We start from the raw sequence: 16,473 nt of genomic DNA on the forward strand, positions 1-16,473 counted from the left end.
AGTGAGAAGTGTGAATAAGACTATATGCATGTATTTTTTGCATATCTAGGATTTCCTGACACTCCTCTGGACTCACATGTTACAGTATGGTTTGCTCAGATGTGTCCAACAATGTCAGCTGTGCTTTGTGAGGCCGCCCCCACTGCAAAGAACAGAACATGAATGTTCTGTTTTGACAAACTAATGGGGCTTTAAACTACAAAGGTTAGATTTTTGTTGTTCAAATGAAAAATTGTGCAGAGGTGAAACTTTCACATAATGTCCAGGAAGCTCATAAAAACACCTACCATCTGACTTCATAAAGACTTCTTTTTTTGGTTGAATTTAGACAAGGGAATAAAGAAAATTTTTAAAAAAATGTTTTAATTGGCCTTGCATTTAATTCCCCTCGTTAATTTAGTTGAAATATGCAGCAAAATACTGATAGGTCTGTAAGGTTGTTTTTCCCTCCAAGGGTAAATGGGACTGTATGTTTTTTTCTTTTGAAAAGACCTCTTTAATTATGTCGTGGTATTTGGAGTAGCTACAATTAGAGAGCAAAAGCAGGGAGTGATTAAAAACTCCTACTTAATAGCAGCTGTATTAGTTCTCTGGCTTTTCAAAGAGACCCAGGCACAGTTTAGTCCACATATACAATATGGAGAAGTTGTGCTGAAAAGGAAAGGCAAAATGGCAGTCAAAATTTTTTAACTGACTTGAGGGAATGTTTTCTGTTGTAGTGTTTTAAGAGAACTCTTTCTTGAGAAAGGATTGAAGAAGTATCAAAGTTCATCCTTCTTGTTCAGTCTTCAGGGTATGGTAATGAGTGTAGTTCTGTTCACTCAATTCCACCTTAAAACAAACAAACAAACAGAAAAAATTCCTCTGAAAGCTCAGATTGCTTGTCTGGTGATACTGGGCTACACTGTGTCTTAAGACAGTTAGAAAAAAGTGACTCATTGCCTAGAGTCTGAGCTGAATTAAATACAGAAGAACTTGGTAGGCTGGCTATATTATTTTCTGAAGATGAATTAGTCATTGCTGCATGGGCACATCAGGATTTATAGGTATACATTCAGCAATTAGGCATTTGTACCTGAGTGGTTTTGGAGCAGCTGGCACCTGATTTTAAAGCCCAGCCTTTCAATAGATTGTCTGTTCCATTTTGTACAGCTGCCACCACATTGTTTATTATTTATAATATTTCAGTATGTTCCTTTAGTGGAAAAGGTTCCTAGAATCCTCAACCAAATTTGGAACCACATACTTCTAGAGGCTGCAAAAACTTAAAGTGGAAGGCAGCTTTCCACTTGCTCTGTCAGCCTTGCTTTTTTCAACTGCAAATGTGATTAATGCCATCTTAGAAAAGTGAATGGAGGCAGTGACGTTGAGTCATTTGCTCAACTGCCATGCTGGGCATTGAACCAAATCACTCCAATTCCAGTCTACTTTTGATATGAAATCCTTGTTGCTTTCTACTTCCTACTGTACAGCAGGGCTGTACCTGGCCGTGGGGACTGCTTCAACCTGTGCACTGCAACCTATAAACTGCACATATTCACACATTGCTGCATGGAAAATAGAACATGGTGTTGAGATGTGTGTCCAGAGGCTCAGATCCTGCTGGATGCACAATTAGTTCCTGCCTCTTCACTTGACACATGTGGGGTCTTTGATCCATGTTGGCTGAAGGCAGTTGAAATTTCACTGTGGTTTTTGGTGGGAACAAGATCTGAATTTTAGAGTCAGATATAGTTGCCTCTGGAAATAAAAATCATTTTGTGGAAGCCAAAGTTGATGTTTCTGGTTTAAACGTGAGGTGTGAGCCCCATCTTTTAAAGGTTTTGTAGCAATATTTTATTGTGCCACCAACATAAATTTATAATGAAGAAGTGAAAAAGAGAGTTTTTATTAGGAAACAGAAACCACAGATGAGAATGACTGAGTTTTGTTTTGGGTTCTATTATAAACCATTAATAATAGCAGGAAAAGCCAGAGGATAAGTTCCTTTGTATTTGAGTGTATTTTCTCAGCTAGACCTTTACTTGACATTACCCTGCTGTGACAGGGCCAGGGATAATTGGGAAAAGGGATCTATTTTCAGCAATGATTTGGAACACAAAAAGAAACTGATTTAAATCAGACTGTGTGTGCATTTTATTCATTACAGAGGATTAGTGTTTCTTAAGTCTCCTTGAGTTGTTGTGAGTTAGGGAAGATTTTTCACTTTGTTTTTCTTCTGATTCTCAGTGTTTGTTCTGCCTGCCCTGGTGCTGTTGCTGACACCAAGTTCTCCTGGAGGGCCTGGTAGCAGGCCAGGGGTTGGGCTGGCCATGCCATCCTGCACAGAACAGCATTATCCACTAGATGGAATTCCAATGGGTAGAAATTGGCAATCCCACACTGGCTGCTGCCTCTACTTACAGTCAGTGGTCTCCCTGGCAAATGTGCCAAGTATCTCCTAAAGGCACTTTTGCCTCCCAGTAAAGGAGTGGTTTGTGGGTGACCTGACATCTTTTTTGAACTGTGTTACTCATAAATGCATATGTGATGTGTAGCTTCTAGTTCTGCTAGAAGAAAATGAAGTATCAAGAGATTCTGTCTTGTATTTGCAAAATCTGGTATATCCAGTAAGTATTACTAACTAGGCTTGTACAGTTTTGAAGGGCTTTGACAGAAAAGATTGGATTTTGTTGCTGCGCAGTGGAACAAAACATTTGTAATAAGCTTTGGATGTGAAGTATGATCTGAAACGTGAACCTTTTAAATGCATTTCTTGGTTACAAAAAGCAGGCTTGGCAAAGGCAGAGCTTCTGGAATAGGAGTTTCAGACATGCAGGGCCTTCGATCTACTGAGTATTCATAACAGCAGCTACAGGAAAGTAAAGATAAGGTTTGATTCTTGTGAAGTGTGAAGTGCCTTATGAATTCCTAGTATCTCACCAGAATTTAGTTAGCCCATAGTGCCTGAACAGCAAGCAATAAAGTGCTCATAGGGGCAGCTTGACACTGCCTGGCTTCCTTTCACCACACAATTTTAGAGGCTTTGTCCATGTGTTTAAAGTTAGGCAATGTTTATGCACCTATTTGAAATGGGGCCTCATTTAAAGCTGAATAAATTAGGTGGAACTGCTCTGGAATTTATTACAACTCTGTTACCAAAGAGTTAAACTAACCCCTTTGAGTTATACCAGGTTTGTACTGTTTTGAGATCAAGATCTGACTTTTAACTGCTTGAAGTTAATGGTATCATTTATTTTCAGTTTTCAGAATAACCTCGTTTTAAGAGTCACTATGGCAACAACAGTGGGTCTCAGGGTACCAAAGATTAATGATTCCCTTGGCCAAGGCACTTCAGTGGGTCACTCACTCAGGGCAGTGAAGCTGTTGGACATGGCCTGGGTCAAATGCAGAAGTTGGGGTGCTCTGTCACGGTGGGTACCCCACGCTGCATCCGAGTCACCAGCTCACACTTCTCATCTCTTCCTGTTGCACGAGGGCAGGGGTGTGACTGCTGTGTTTGAGCATCCCTCGGTGTTCAGGCTGCCTGGGACAGTGTGGAGTCACCATCCCTGGGGTTATTCAAAAGACATGCAGAATCTTAGGGACCTGGGTTAGTGGTGGGCTTGGCAGTGCTGGGTTGGAGTCAAGGATCTTCAAGTTCTTTTCCAACTTTAATGATTCTTACCAAAGTCATCCTTATTTCATTTTCATTCATTTCTGCTAAAAGAAATACAATTTAAAAGACGTGAAAATACAGAAGTTTTTCAACTAACTTCAAGAGCAGATATAGTTCCTTCAAGTAATGGATTTCCTACTCCTTTGACATTTTGTGTTCATGCAAAATAGGTGCAGATCAAGAGGATTTGCTGGGAAAGAATTGGTTCCCAAGGAGATTTAAATTGGATAAAGTTATGAGATGTTTCTTAATTTTCACATTTTCTGATTAGGAAAGATACCTACGGAAAGAGATGTAATTTTCAAAGTGCTGCCTTGAAATATCTGTTTTCCCTTTAAAAACGGAGTCCCATTGCTTTTATTATTTAAAAATTAAATTAACTTTTAAAAAATTTTTTAAAGATTTGACCTTAGCTGCACTAATGTAATCATCTTGGCATATTCGCATCATACAAATTAGCCTAGAGGAAGAGCAATTATCATCCCAGAACATTGCTAAATTATTGCCTGATTGCTTCTTCAACCTTTTCCCTCTCAAACCATTCTTCCATCTCTTTCTTCTCATGTTTTCCTACAGTATCCCGTATAAACTATCAGCATTCCCTGCCATTGGACTCTCAAGTGTGTTTTTCCCTGGCCCTACCTGGGCAGGATTTGTTTTGCCATTTTAGCTGTGCTGCAGGCAGGAGTTTCTCAGCAAAAAGGAGTGTGGGAAGGGCTCTGGAAGTGGCTCTCTTCAAATCTCCTTGCCAATGCTCTGCTCAGATGAAACCTGTCTGAATTGCCACTATGATTATTTTAACAGTTACACAGATCATTCTACAGGGACAGTTGGGGCTATTCTTCCTCCAGGTAGCATTTTGGATCTTGTGGTTATCCAGCCATATAATGACTGTAATAGCTGGCACAGTCAGCCTGCTGTAGCTGTACTGAGTTGTATTTCATTTTCTCCATGACCTGGGTTTGCTGCTTATTTTGTTGGGTGTGTAATTGTGCCCTTGAGGAGATAAGGAGACAGGACATGCACATCATAACAGAAAATAATGTTTCTATCAATGTTGATCTTAAACTAGTGAAATAAAAATAATTTTTAAAAAAAGAGATATTAGCATATTATAGCTACCCCAGTGAACAGAAACAGCTTTTAACAGAACAGAACAGAACAGTTCTTTTAATTTATAAGGGCTCATGAGTTACAGTCCTTTCCTAGCTAGAATAAAATACAGCTTGGCAATAAAGCACAATTAGGAAATCTGAAGATTTAATTTGGAAAACACTCTTAACTGCACTTTTAATGGCATCTTCAAGCTTCTTAAGTTTTTAAGGGATAATTAAATTATTTCAACCAAGTCACTGTAACTTTAATGTCTACCTGTGTCTCAGGATGTTAATTTTTGGCAGTAGAGTAAATTATACAGTCCGTGCTCTCAATTAAAATGTTAAGTGTTTATCTTGAATTATTACAGTTATTCTAGTTCTAAAGACATTTCCATTCTTCAGGGTAAGGGAGAGTTTCTCCAAATATGCTGACACATAGATGTTTACAAGTGTGGGTGATTTCAGCTTTGACCAGGACCTTTCAGAGTTCTTCCTGCATTTGCCACAGACCAACTGCTTAATATTTCTCATTGTTTGCACAGCAGATTAAGTGCTTTTTTGTCCACACAGATTTATGTTTTTGCTGTTGCTTTATTCACTCTGTTATGCTATATCTCAGCTTTTTAAAGTGCCAACTTTCTTGTCTTTTATGATGGAAACAAAAATGTTTTATTTCTCTATGCGTGCAGATTATTGTGAGCTTATTAGATCCAAATACATTATATACAAAAATATATATTATCTTTATTAGCATCTTAGTTAATCTTAGCATCTTAGCTGAGGATTCTTTTGTTAATTGGGCCTATCAGGTTATCAGAACCTCATAACAACATCTGGTCTTTTGCCCATTTCCTGGGACAACTCAGAAATTCACTGAGACTTTTTATACCATATATATTTTATATATATATATATATATATATATATGTAATGTTTATATTTTCCCCTCTTCTATGCAAGATGAAATGATAGAATTTATGTATGTCATTGAATGGTTGTGAAAACAAGTTCATTGATGTCTGGAGTGGTCAGATATGTTAACATGGGGCTTCAAGAACAGAAAATGCTGTTCAGCAAGTTATTCTCTGATGACTACTTCAATGCTATAAGCATGAAAAAGTTATTGGAATAGTTTTCTGTGTAATTACAGTAAGTGGCTATCAATTTTTAATAAATAAAAAGCACATACTGCATACTAATTTAATATGAAACATTGTTTAAAGCCATTTGCCATTTCAAAAAATGAGATTTGTTCCAAACTTGAATTTGGCTTGCTTCCACTTTTAATAGATATGTTGAAAACTCCTGACAAGAGAAAAGAGATTGTTAATGGGATTATTTGCAGACTGTTAACAACACAAGTGCTGGGAGACTGGCCTCCAGTGATTGTCATGACAAGTCATATAGTCATTCCTAATCAAAAGTATGTTGCAGAAAAGCTCTTAGAAGACCAGTTGGCACATGGCTGTCAAGCAATTGAAGAAATGTATTTGGGATTTTCTACAAAGAGCAAATGGGAGACAAGCTGGTCAAAGAAAGGGAAGCAGGAAGTGATGGCTGAACTGCCAACACATCTGGTCCTGCTTCCTCCTCCCCACAGTGTCACTTATGTCAAATACATTCTGTAAAGAAATATGGTTGGAACATAAGTATATGTGTATAAAGCTTTGTTTGTATTTAGGACTTCCTATAGAAATACACAAGGTGTATAGAAATACACCTGGGATCTATATTACAGAGAAAGCTCAGAGTTCAGGTGGTTTCGATTCTCTATAACCAAGCCAAGAAATACCTGAAACCGTAAATAAATAAATAAATAATCCTATCTTCCATTTCTCCAATGGTAGGTTTCTGGACTCAATCAATATCTGTGGTACTGTCACTGTCCTGGGGCTGCCTGCAGAGTCCTGTCCCTTTGGAGTGACAGAAGTTCCAGCTGTTGTATCCCAGTCCATTGGCATCAGCTGCAGTGAGGATCCAGAACCTGCTGGGAGCACAGGGCTCCTTGCTGAAGGAAGTCCCACCTGTTACAGAAATACCAGTGCTGCTCTTACTATGTATTCCTTCAGCTTCTGTGTGTTGGAAAGAGATGGAAAAAGATTATCAATCTAATTCTGAAATTTCCCAACCTTATATTGTCAAGTCTGGGGTTTTCTTCCAGCTTGCAGTAGACCCCAAAGAGATTTGGTATAAATTTTAGTGTCAGTGTTATTGTGAGAAGAAACTCCACATGGGTGCTGCACATGCAGATAAAATACTTTTAAAAGAGAATCCTCTGTAACTCTCAGAGTATCAGATTTGTTATCCCACTTTTCCGTAAGGATCAGTTACATTTGGAACTCAATGGAAGGACCTGGAAGAATTGGAAGATACACATTGTCAATATTTTCTGGTTTGCTGCAAAGGTTTCTTAACCTTTTATTCCAGTAACTCTGATAATGCTTTCTCCCCACATAAAATAGATTTTAATTGATCCATCCACCATGCTTTTGGACTACCTCTGACACTGAGATGTGAAATCAGCTGTTGCTGTCTTGCAGTTTACACAAGCTCATCAGAGGACAGTACTTCCTGTAAGAGATTCCAGATTTCTGATTCCCTTTCCCCAAAAGTCATCTATGTGAAAGTAAATATTTAATATCTGCCAGGCTCCAATAACTAAGCTACCCTTCAAAATAAATTGAATAACAAAAATTCAATAAACCTGATTTAGCAGTAGCATCCACGAGCATTTATCTTCTCTCCAGTTAGAATGAATTTTGACAGAGCTGCTTGTGTTCACCCACAGCAAGCACAAGGCATTCCTCTGCAGCTGTTCCATCCTCACCCTTGCAGGGTTTCTCTGTGCTTCTGGGACAGGGGAGATAACTGGGTGTTCTTCTTTTCTGGCAGGTACTGGACTGGATTGAAAATCATGGGGAAGCCTTTCTGAGCAAACACACGGGAGTGGGGAAGTCTCTGCACAGAGCACGAGCGCTGCAGAAAAGACATGATGATTTTGAAGAGGTAGCACAGGTAAGAGTCTGAACCAGACAATTCTGCTGGCTTGATTTTTGTTGCTCCTTCTGCATATTCAGAAAAAGCTATCACTGTTTTGGTGATACACACTTTTGCTGCTCTCTTCAATGGTTCGGAACTGCCCAGAATCCTGTCTCCAAGGTCTGGAAGTCAGCATGCACACTGCAGGACTTACAATCACTACACCGGGTTGATGAAAGGTCTCATAGCCCATGAGAAATCACAAGCAGCTTACAGGAAAGTAGCATTTTCTGTTGGGACATAGAGGAGAATGGGTTTGAGTGAGAATGATGGAAAAATCAATCCCAACTCCTACAGTGGAGTCTGAGGGCCTTGAGCACAAGGTGGGGAGCAGCTGTCAAGAATCAAGGGAAACAGCAGAGTTTGCAGTAAGGACGAGTACCCTTCCCATCCTTCAGTGCATTATGTAGAAGGGATTTTTTGGTTTGGACTAAAAGGCAATCATTACAGGTAGAAATTATTATTGTTATTATTAATTTTCCTCGTAGAACACTGTAAGCAAGATTTTTCCAGGAATTTGGTAGAAGCTAAAATCTTACAACTGTTCCTCAAAGTGGAATCATAGTAGATGATACTTCCTGTCCTTATTTATAAAAATTTAAAAGAAATCCTTCCATGGATTGAATAGATTTTTTTCCCCCTAAGTATCCATGGTCAGAAATTACCCAGATCATGTTACACCATTTTGAGGTAGATTTGAGGTAGATTTGAGGTAGATTTGAAACATTTACTATCTGTAACTGATAATCTGTAAAGATACTTCTCCTTTGGGTATTTTGGATAAATTCCTGATTAATCCATGTGAAGCAGAATGTATCAGAGTTTTGTCTCCCTGATACACACAGTCAGGTTATTGCTCAAATGTTGCAATGTGGCATAAGATAAAAATTTACTAGACTAGTTTTGGTTTTCTGCAAAACCTTTCCCATGTGCTGGCCTAGTTTAGTTTAAGATATTTCCAGAAACAGTGACACACCTCTTTCACTGTTTTCTCAGGGAAAATACTTCACTGCCTGTTGGCAGCTACTGACGAGATTTTTTTTCTCCTCTCCCTCATATTGCATTTATATTTCTTCAATCTCTTTTTTAATTATTATTGCTTATATCCCTGTAGTCTTCATTATCTCCCTTAAGGGGATAAATCCCAGGAAATGCGATGAATTAACAATCCTGAAATATCTGCAGAATGTTGTCATGTCTTTTCCTATGTGCCTCTTAACCATGTTCAACATATTTAATTCTGCTAATATTATTCTTATTCACCAATCCCTTGAAAATCTTTTCCTGTCTATGTTGTTGAAAATTCAAATTACCAAGATCCTTCTTTTCATTAGATATTCAGCTCTTGATGGAACATCCCATTGCTTGTCTTGCTAATGAATTTCAGTGTTACCGTTCAGCTGTGGTGGGAAATCCTTACATAACTGACAAATCTCACAGCCTGAAAGCAGCATTTCTGCATTGGTGGGTTTCTAAAAGTTCATGGAACCACCTGTGGATTTAAGCTTTCTGGTAATAGATTTTAATTTCTAAAAACTTAAATTTCTGCAAATTTATTAAAATGGATTTTAGGCTGGAGGTTGCAAAGCATGGTTCTGCAAGGCCTCATCCAAAAGCACAAATTAGTGTTAGTTTTAATCCTAAAATCAATATTAGGGTTCTTTTCAGAGTGAGTGCTTGAGTCAATTGTTACTGGGCTAGCAAATGAAAATTAGGATCATGTAATATACAGGAGCTGAAACAAAGTGATTTTATGTCCTTTGTGTCATTAATATTTTCTAAATCCCCCTCCTCTGATACATTATCTTCATAATTCCCATTACATCTCACATTTTCTGGATCATAGTAAGCATTTTTTTCTAGGTCCTCTCTGAGTACTTCTTAACTAGGGATGTAGGAAACAAATTAAGAACAGGTGAGAAGAGACAGAAAAATAACAGAGTCCTGACAATAGAGGTGAGAGCAAGCCATGTAACTGTCTGCACATGGAAACAGCAGCTCATTAAGGCTTGCTCCACAGGCTGGTGGAATTTGGAGATCCATCCCCTCTTCAGGGTTGAGGAACCTTACAGTGTGCAGTTGGCACCTGTAGGTACTAGGACAAGTCAGGATATAATTACTTTGTTGAAGAGTTTTCTGACCTCCCTGTTAGGCCTTCTTCTCTACCACTTCAGACACATTTCCTTTCAGTTTACGAGGTCAAATTCAGAGCAAATGAATCTTGTTCACTGGGTGAGGATATATGTTCAAGTGAAGGTAGGTGTTTCAAAGGGGGATGCAGCGGAAAGAAAAAAGTGTAATTTCTGAGATTATAGAACCAACTTTGATTATGACCAATTTTTAGTCTTCCTAACTACCTTCTTGATGCTTAACACTTCACAGTTGGTTGGAAATTAACTAAGTTTAAATATTTGTTATTTTTCTCAAGCTAGCAAACACCTTTGCCATGGCTAGGGTGGATAACTGGCACAACTTTTTCCCAATATAACCATGTAATAAAGCAGATACGTCACCACCCTAAAAAAGCTGTTGAGTTTGCCCATTCCCCCTATCAGGATGTTAATTACTAGCTTTAATAGCAATAAAAAGAGTTATGTTTGTTTTTCTTAAAAAATAATATTAAAAATGTTCTCCAGACACGCCTGATGAGTTTGACAATATAGGCAATAGTATTTTCTATTGGCAGTTCTCTGATAAAAGTGCTTAGCCTGCCATACAGTATAAATTTATTCTCAAAAATCCACTTGCTTTGGCTCTGACATATTTGTTCTTATCTCTTGCTGTTTCAGGAGGGTATTTGCAAAGGTCAGACTAGAAGCAATTTTCAGGAGTCTTCTTGACATTTTTAACAGGGGGAAAAACATTCCTAGTTTTGCCTTACTGTGTGTAAAACAGTCTTGTGGTATTGCTGTGCTGACAACTGCTCTGATTGACTGACCTGCCATGGCACTAGATTGAGAGGTGGAACATGCTCCCTCTATGTCTGATTAGAAACTGCAGATTGATAAATCTGGATGTAATGATTCAATCAGGCATGGCCCAAATAGATCACATTCCTGCATACAGCTGTGCTCAGAAAATGTCAGTGATTTTACAGCACTGTGTTGCGGGCAATAGGAAATGTAATTTGGGGTCTCTTTCTCTCATAACTGCTCTTTAGACAAAGCTCTGGCAATTTTTCTGACTGTATTTATACTACATGGAATGCACAGATGGCAAATGTTTGAATTTGGATTAAAAAGCCTGAGCTCCTGGGAGGGAGGTTGTTATCTTGTGTATACCTGCAACTGTTTCACAGCCAGTGCTGGTGCTGTTCTCAGGCTGCCACTGTGAAAGTGCCAACCTCGGCACAGCACAGTGCCTGCCGTGCACTGACATTTTCTAGCCAGGCATTATCAAGACATCACCGAAGGAATTTCGCTCTGGATGTAGCTACAGTGTTGCAGTGATGGCCTCTTTGCTTGGCTGGAATGATTTTTTTGCAAATCAGATAACAGTAGTCCAGCCGGTTACGGCTGCAAATCAAAAGATAATTTCCTTTTAGGCTCTGTAACTTTTTCTTGTTCAGTGTTTTTATCCTGAGAACAGCATGCCTTCCAGCTGGAAAAGTCTCCCAACACTTCAGCACTATCTACTTGAACTGCAGGTGTTGGAAGCACTTCTCCTCTCCTCAGTATCCTTTTCCTCTCTTCTGGCAGTCCTGGCAATCCAAGGTTAAGGTGGCCTTCTCAGCATCCTCCTCTGCTCACAGAGAGCCTTGCTGCCTTTGTGCTACTGCAGAATTAGGAAATGTCATGGGAAACTGCTCTGATAATCCCTGGCATTCTGCTGCCACAGGTCTGAGTGGTTTCATGAATAGTCTGAAAGGAGCATTTCTGTAGCCCCTCTGCCATTACGGGCTTTTCCCTCAGACATGCAGGGAATATTTCCTGTGGTTCAGGTTGATTATCCCGGTTTCAGCCGGGAGCCAGTGCAGATTTCCACCTGCAGATGGCACTCGCAATGCGCTGGAGAGCTTGAGCCCAAATGGCAAACAGAGCCGGTGTTTCTCATCCAAACTAACCAAACACTGTCTCGCAGTGAAGTGAAACAGAAGTGGAAGCTGGCTCACTCCCTGTCCCATGGTGTTCTTCCACCCCTGCCAAAACCCGCGATGTTCAAGGTCACCCAGAAAAACAACCCCCCTACTATTTTATTTTTGTAAATCGAAGCTGGGCGGTCCATGGTTTAAGTCAAGGTGGTGCTTGTCATCTGTGTTTATGGGACAGGCTGTTCTCAGATCTTTGGAGCTGTTCTCAAGGCTCTTGGGCCACATTAAGCTCACAGCTACAACTGGGTTTGCATTTAGTACCACTGTGTGTGTGTGTTTGCACACAATAGTTGGTGTGGTTTTCATGGTAATCCAAAGGCACTGATGTTTACAAGGTGAAATATCACAACAAAGCACGTGTTCCGAACAGCCTTGGCTCAAAATGTGTGGGGTTGTCCCTTCTTATCAAACACAGTAGGAAGGTTGGCTGGAGGCTGAGTGTGCCCATCAGAGTTCACGGGGTTTATCCAGTGCAGCAGCTCTTGGTTCAGGCCTTGTGTCTAGAACAGATTTGGTATAAGTACAAAGGGGTATCCTCTATTCCCAACCTTGAAAGCTTTATGGGATCCATTTTGCCAAGGCATAAATGCAATGCAGTGGACTCTTCTTGAATTATTGCAAAGAGCAAGACAAAATGTGAGAAAAATGCTGGAGTTTGCACTCTGGCATTTGGGACGCCATTCAGTGTTCTTGTTCTTGGGTGTCCATGCTGCCTTCCTCCAAGACAGCTTCAGAAGATGATGATTAAACACCTGAACACTGGCTTTGTACCATCAAAGTTATCCTTTGTGTACATGCACAGTTCCTTTAAGATTCAGTTCTTTCTTTTATTCATCTCAGGGAAGTAAATGTATTTTCTGCAAGTGAAGGCTTTCAGCAGACACCTTGAAAGCCAAAGGCCTGAATCGGCTATAAGAAATCAAAGCTCTGATGATGTTCTTCATCTAACAAGCAATTTGTTCTCCAATGTTCCTTTCTAGAGTATTCCCTTCTTCCACTGTGCTGTTCCTAAAATACTGGCAGTTCAGAGTTTTTTACTTGAACTGCTTTAAAACTATGTGTGGAAGTGGTCAGGCCAAAGCTGAATTGCAAACAGCTACTTGTTTGGCCTTCAGGATAAAAACTTAGTGCTTTCCCATACAAATTCCAGCTCTGTTGGATGTCGTTGTTCTAAAGTTTGGCATGAAGTTCAGTACTGATGTAAAACAGCTAGGAATAAATTAAGAGTCCATGTTGATAATGAGCACTTAGGAAGCATTGTCCTAGGGTGGTTTTTAAATTTTTTATTTTGTTTCACTTTTTACAATTTTATGACCTATGTGGTTGTTGAAAGGAGTAGCCTGCTGGGCATACTGGCTTTTTCCCTTTGGGTCGAGTGACTAAAATCCTATGCAGGATGAAATATTAAGCCAAAATAGGGAGAAGCAGACAATTAAACCTGGTGAGAAATATGCTCAAAGTTGGCCATAATAACTGTACTTTCAGCAATACCAAATCATTTTTAAAATAACAAAAGCATGAGACAGGCAACAAAAAATCAGTCCTACTCTTATTCTCATCATCCTTTACATGGCCATTAGCAAGTTCTGAAGCTATAATCTGCATTTTCCTGTTCACTTCATTTATGTAAATGTATTCACTTCTACACAAAGAGGAAAAAATGCCTACTGGCAGCAGATTACACAGGCCTTTGTACCATGGTGCAGGAGCTCCAGAACTCCTGGTTTCTCCTCCTGGCTGGCATCAGGCTGCATCTGGCAGTCACAGACAGCAGAGATCAGTGGAACTGCCAATACTTGGGCTGTCCTTGGAGGTTATCTAGGGCCTGCTGGATCCAAAATCTTCTAACAGCATACCTAGGGGCTGGATAGTTCATCATTTATTGTGCTACAACTCTGTGCATGAAGCCTCTGGGTGACTTGGGACCGACCTGCAGTGCAAGAGCAGAGATATTGAACATGGGTCTGCACAGCCTGGGCCAGGAGCCAGAAAGGCTGGGAGGGCTTGGGCAGATTGCCTGGGTCAGATGCGATGCTGTGGGGACTTGGCTGCCAGACCCAAGTCAGAAGCAAGACATGTGAGACCTGTTTTCCCTGAGGAGGTGTGAAGGAAGGAATCTTCAGAGCATGTTGTGGATCTCAGTCCCATGGAGACTCCCGTAGCAGCAGCCTGGCAAATCTTGTGGAAGCAATGGAATTGAATTGGTGGCCAGTGGTAGTCCATGATCTATTGGTAAGGGGAATCTCTTTTAAACAGGATCTATAATGGCACAGAGATCTTCCTGGCAGTTTTGTGATGGGCTGTTTTCTGTTATGCCATGTCTTTGAGTTTGCATTTCAGTGTATTTCTCCTCTAGCTCAAGGTAATTTTCTTTCCTATTTCTTCTCTTCCAAAATCACTTGACAGCTGGATCTTTTCATTAAACCTCCTGCAGCATGATTCACAATCTAAATGTTCCCTATAAAATCTTAAGTCTTGGCAATACGGTGCATTTTTTTACAATTGCCAGGAGCTAGCTTCCTATCACTGGTTTATTTGGGTAGGTTTATTTTTTGTGTCTTTAAAATATCTTCCCTTAATTCCCTGTAAACGCATAATGCTGTTCCCATGGCAGAAAGGGAGACAATGAATTTAATTAAGAAATATATATTTTTAATTCTGGAGGTTCTGGAAAACAGAATTTCTATTGTGTGACTTCTGAGATTTTGAACTAATTTGTTTTTGAATCAGAAGACAGCCAATGTTTCCTAAAGAAGATAAATCCTGGAATTTGTTATTTTAAGCCCCAAAAGTTCTTAAAGAGAACACTGGAAAATTATAGCACTGATATGTTATATAAAACAAGTACTATAAATATATTCAATATGGTACTGATGTATCAACTGAATAAACCTAGAGCTGAAACAAAAGGTATTTCCCTCTGACAATTTCTGTGAAATATACCACTTAAAAAAGCCACTGCTGTTCTGACTGACCTGTCTGTGTTGATGAAAACCATCATCATCTAAAGGCTTTTAAAACTTTATCTGGTCATTTTTCTTTGTACTCTTCTTATTGGCAGGTCAGTGGCTTATCAAACTGTACCATATCGATTCCAGAAGATTAATTGCAGCAATGTCCAAGTCTCATTTGTAATGATGGTGGACTGGTACTCTTCAATTTCTTGTAGCTATTGGTAATGGGAAGGCTCAAGGGAACAGGAGTGACACTCTGAATCGTATCAGCATTTTTACTTTGTGATTCTGTTCTAGTGCAGTAGAAGGAGCTGCCCCAGGCTGTGCTGCTGCCTCTGGGCCAGCCAGTGATGCCTTTAGGAGAGTAGCACAACTGGTTATGGCATTGCTGCCAATCACAAATGTGCTGCTTTGCAGGCACTGGTAAAAGGGAAATTTAATGTAGATAAAGACAATATCGGGTGTTGGTATGCAGTGATAGAACAAAACAATTTTCAAGGACAGATTTTAAGTATTTGTTGTCATTGTGCAAATTTTCTGTAAATAAACTGAGTTCCGTTGATCACTCTGCTGCACCAGATTTAGAACACAATCACACTTCCAATTTCAGATACATTGCTTATAATTAACTTGTTCTGAAGAGTGGAGAATCCGCTCTGATGGCTCTAAACTGCAGAGAAGCTGCTTGGCAGTGTGATTGTGCCTCTTCTTTCCCAGTCAGGGATCCCTAATTGTCCAGGTGAAGGATATTCTCTTAGTCCCTTATCAGGTGATTGAATTGTCTAAAAACTACACTTGCATTATGAGACTATTGCAGAGGTTTTATACTGGTTATATATAAATTGAAAGTGTTCAACCATCTTTTTATTGCATATAAACCTATTTTTAAAATTTACTTTCCTGTGATAGTATTCAGGTCTCAATTTTCTCTGTATAAAGATAGGGCAACCTCAGTGGATTTACAGAGTACTTTTGGAATTACATGTGTGAATAGGGACAAAAATCCTAATGTGCATATAAATAATTCACTTGTTGATTCAGTGCTTGTAACCCAGCCATTAATATTGCCCTCCATAGCTGTGGTCTGTGAGGTCTGGTTTTGCATAACTGAGTCCCAAGGAAGCACTGCTTTGTGTCACTATGGAAATGGCTTCTGGTTTGAGGCATTCAGGCACCTTTGTTTAGTGTCTGGTTCAGAGCACCACCACATGCAGAAACACAGAGCTCTCTCCTCCTTTGCTGAGCTGGGCAGAGAAATTCTAAGGTTGACATGAGAAAAGCAGGCAGAATCAGACTTCTCCTGCCTCTACATTTGAAATGAAGCTTGTTTGGAGAGAAAGAAATTGCAGAATTTGCAAGAAGTCAGGAACTGAGACAGGCGGTGTCTCTCACTTGTCAGTGAGCATGTGCACACGTGTTAGTTTAGCATGACTGCCTGTTTTAGTATGCAGCTGACAGAATGGAAACCACTGTGTGCTCCAGAACAATAGCACTGGCTCCTATTAACACACAGCTCTCATTTTTATCAGGGTGTTTTATCCAGTGCATGAGATTTTGTCAGTGCTGTTTTTTTCTGTGCAGCATAGGTGAGTCTTTGTGACAAAGATCTCCAGCTTTGCAGCAAGCAGAATTCTT

At 39.7% G+C, this 16,473-nt stretch overlaps 1 protein-coding gene across 10 annotated transcripts in view; it reads left to right on the top strand.

Annotated features, from left to right (window-relative positions):
- Positions 1 to 16,473, top strand: part of KALRN (kalirin RhoGEF kinase) — a 474,406-nt gene that overhangs the window by 249,830 nt on the left and 208,103 nt on the right. For all 10 annotated transcript variants that reach the window (XM_039698296.1, XM_039698264.1, XM_039698216.1 and 7 more), the window contains exon 10: positions 7,648 to 7,770. In XM_039698296.1, the coding sequence (XP_039554230.1) occupies positions 7,648 to 7,770 (123 nt within the window). The remainder of the gene's footprint in view (positions 1 to 7,647; positions 7,771 to 16,473) is intronic.

Source organism: Passer montanus, unplaced genomic scaffold (genome assembly GCF_014805655.1).
Source record: "Passer montanus isolate IOZ18808 unplaced genomic scaffold, ASM1480565v1 scaffold1, whole genome shotgun sequence".
In the NCBI taxonomy this organism is placed as follows: Eukaryota; Metazoa; Chordata; class Aves; order Passeriformes; family Passeridae; genus Passer; species Passer montanus.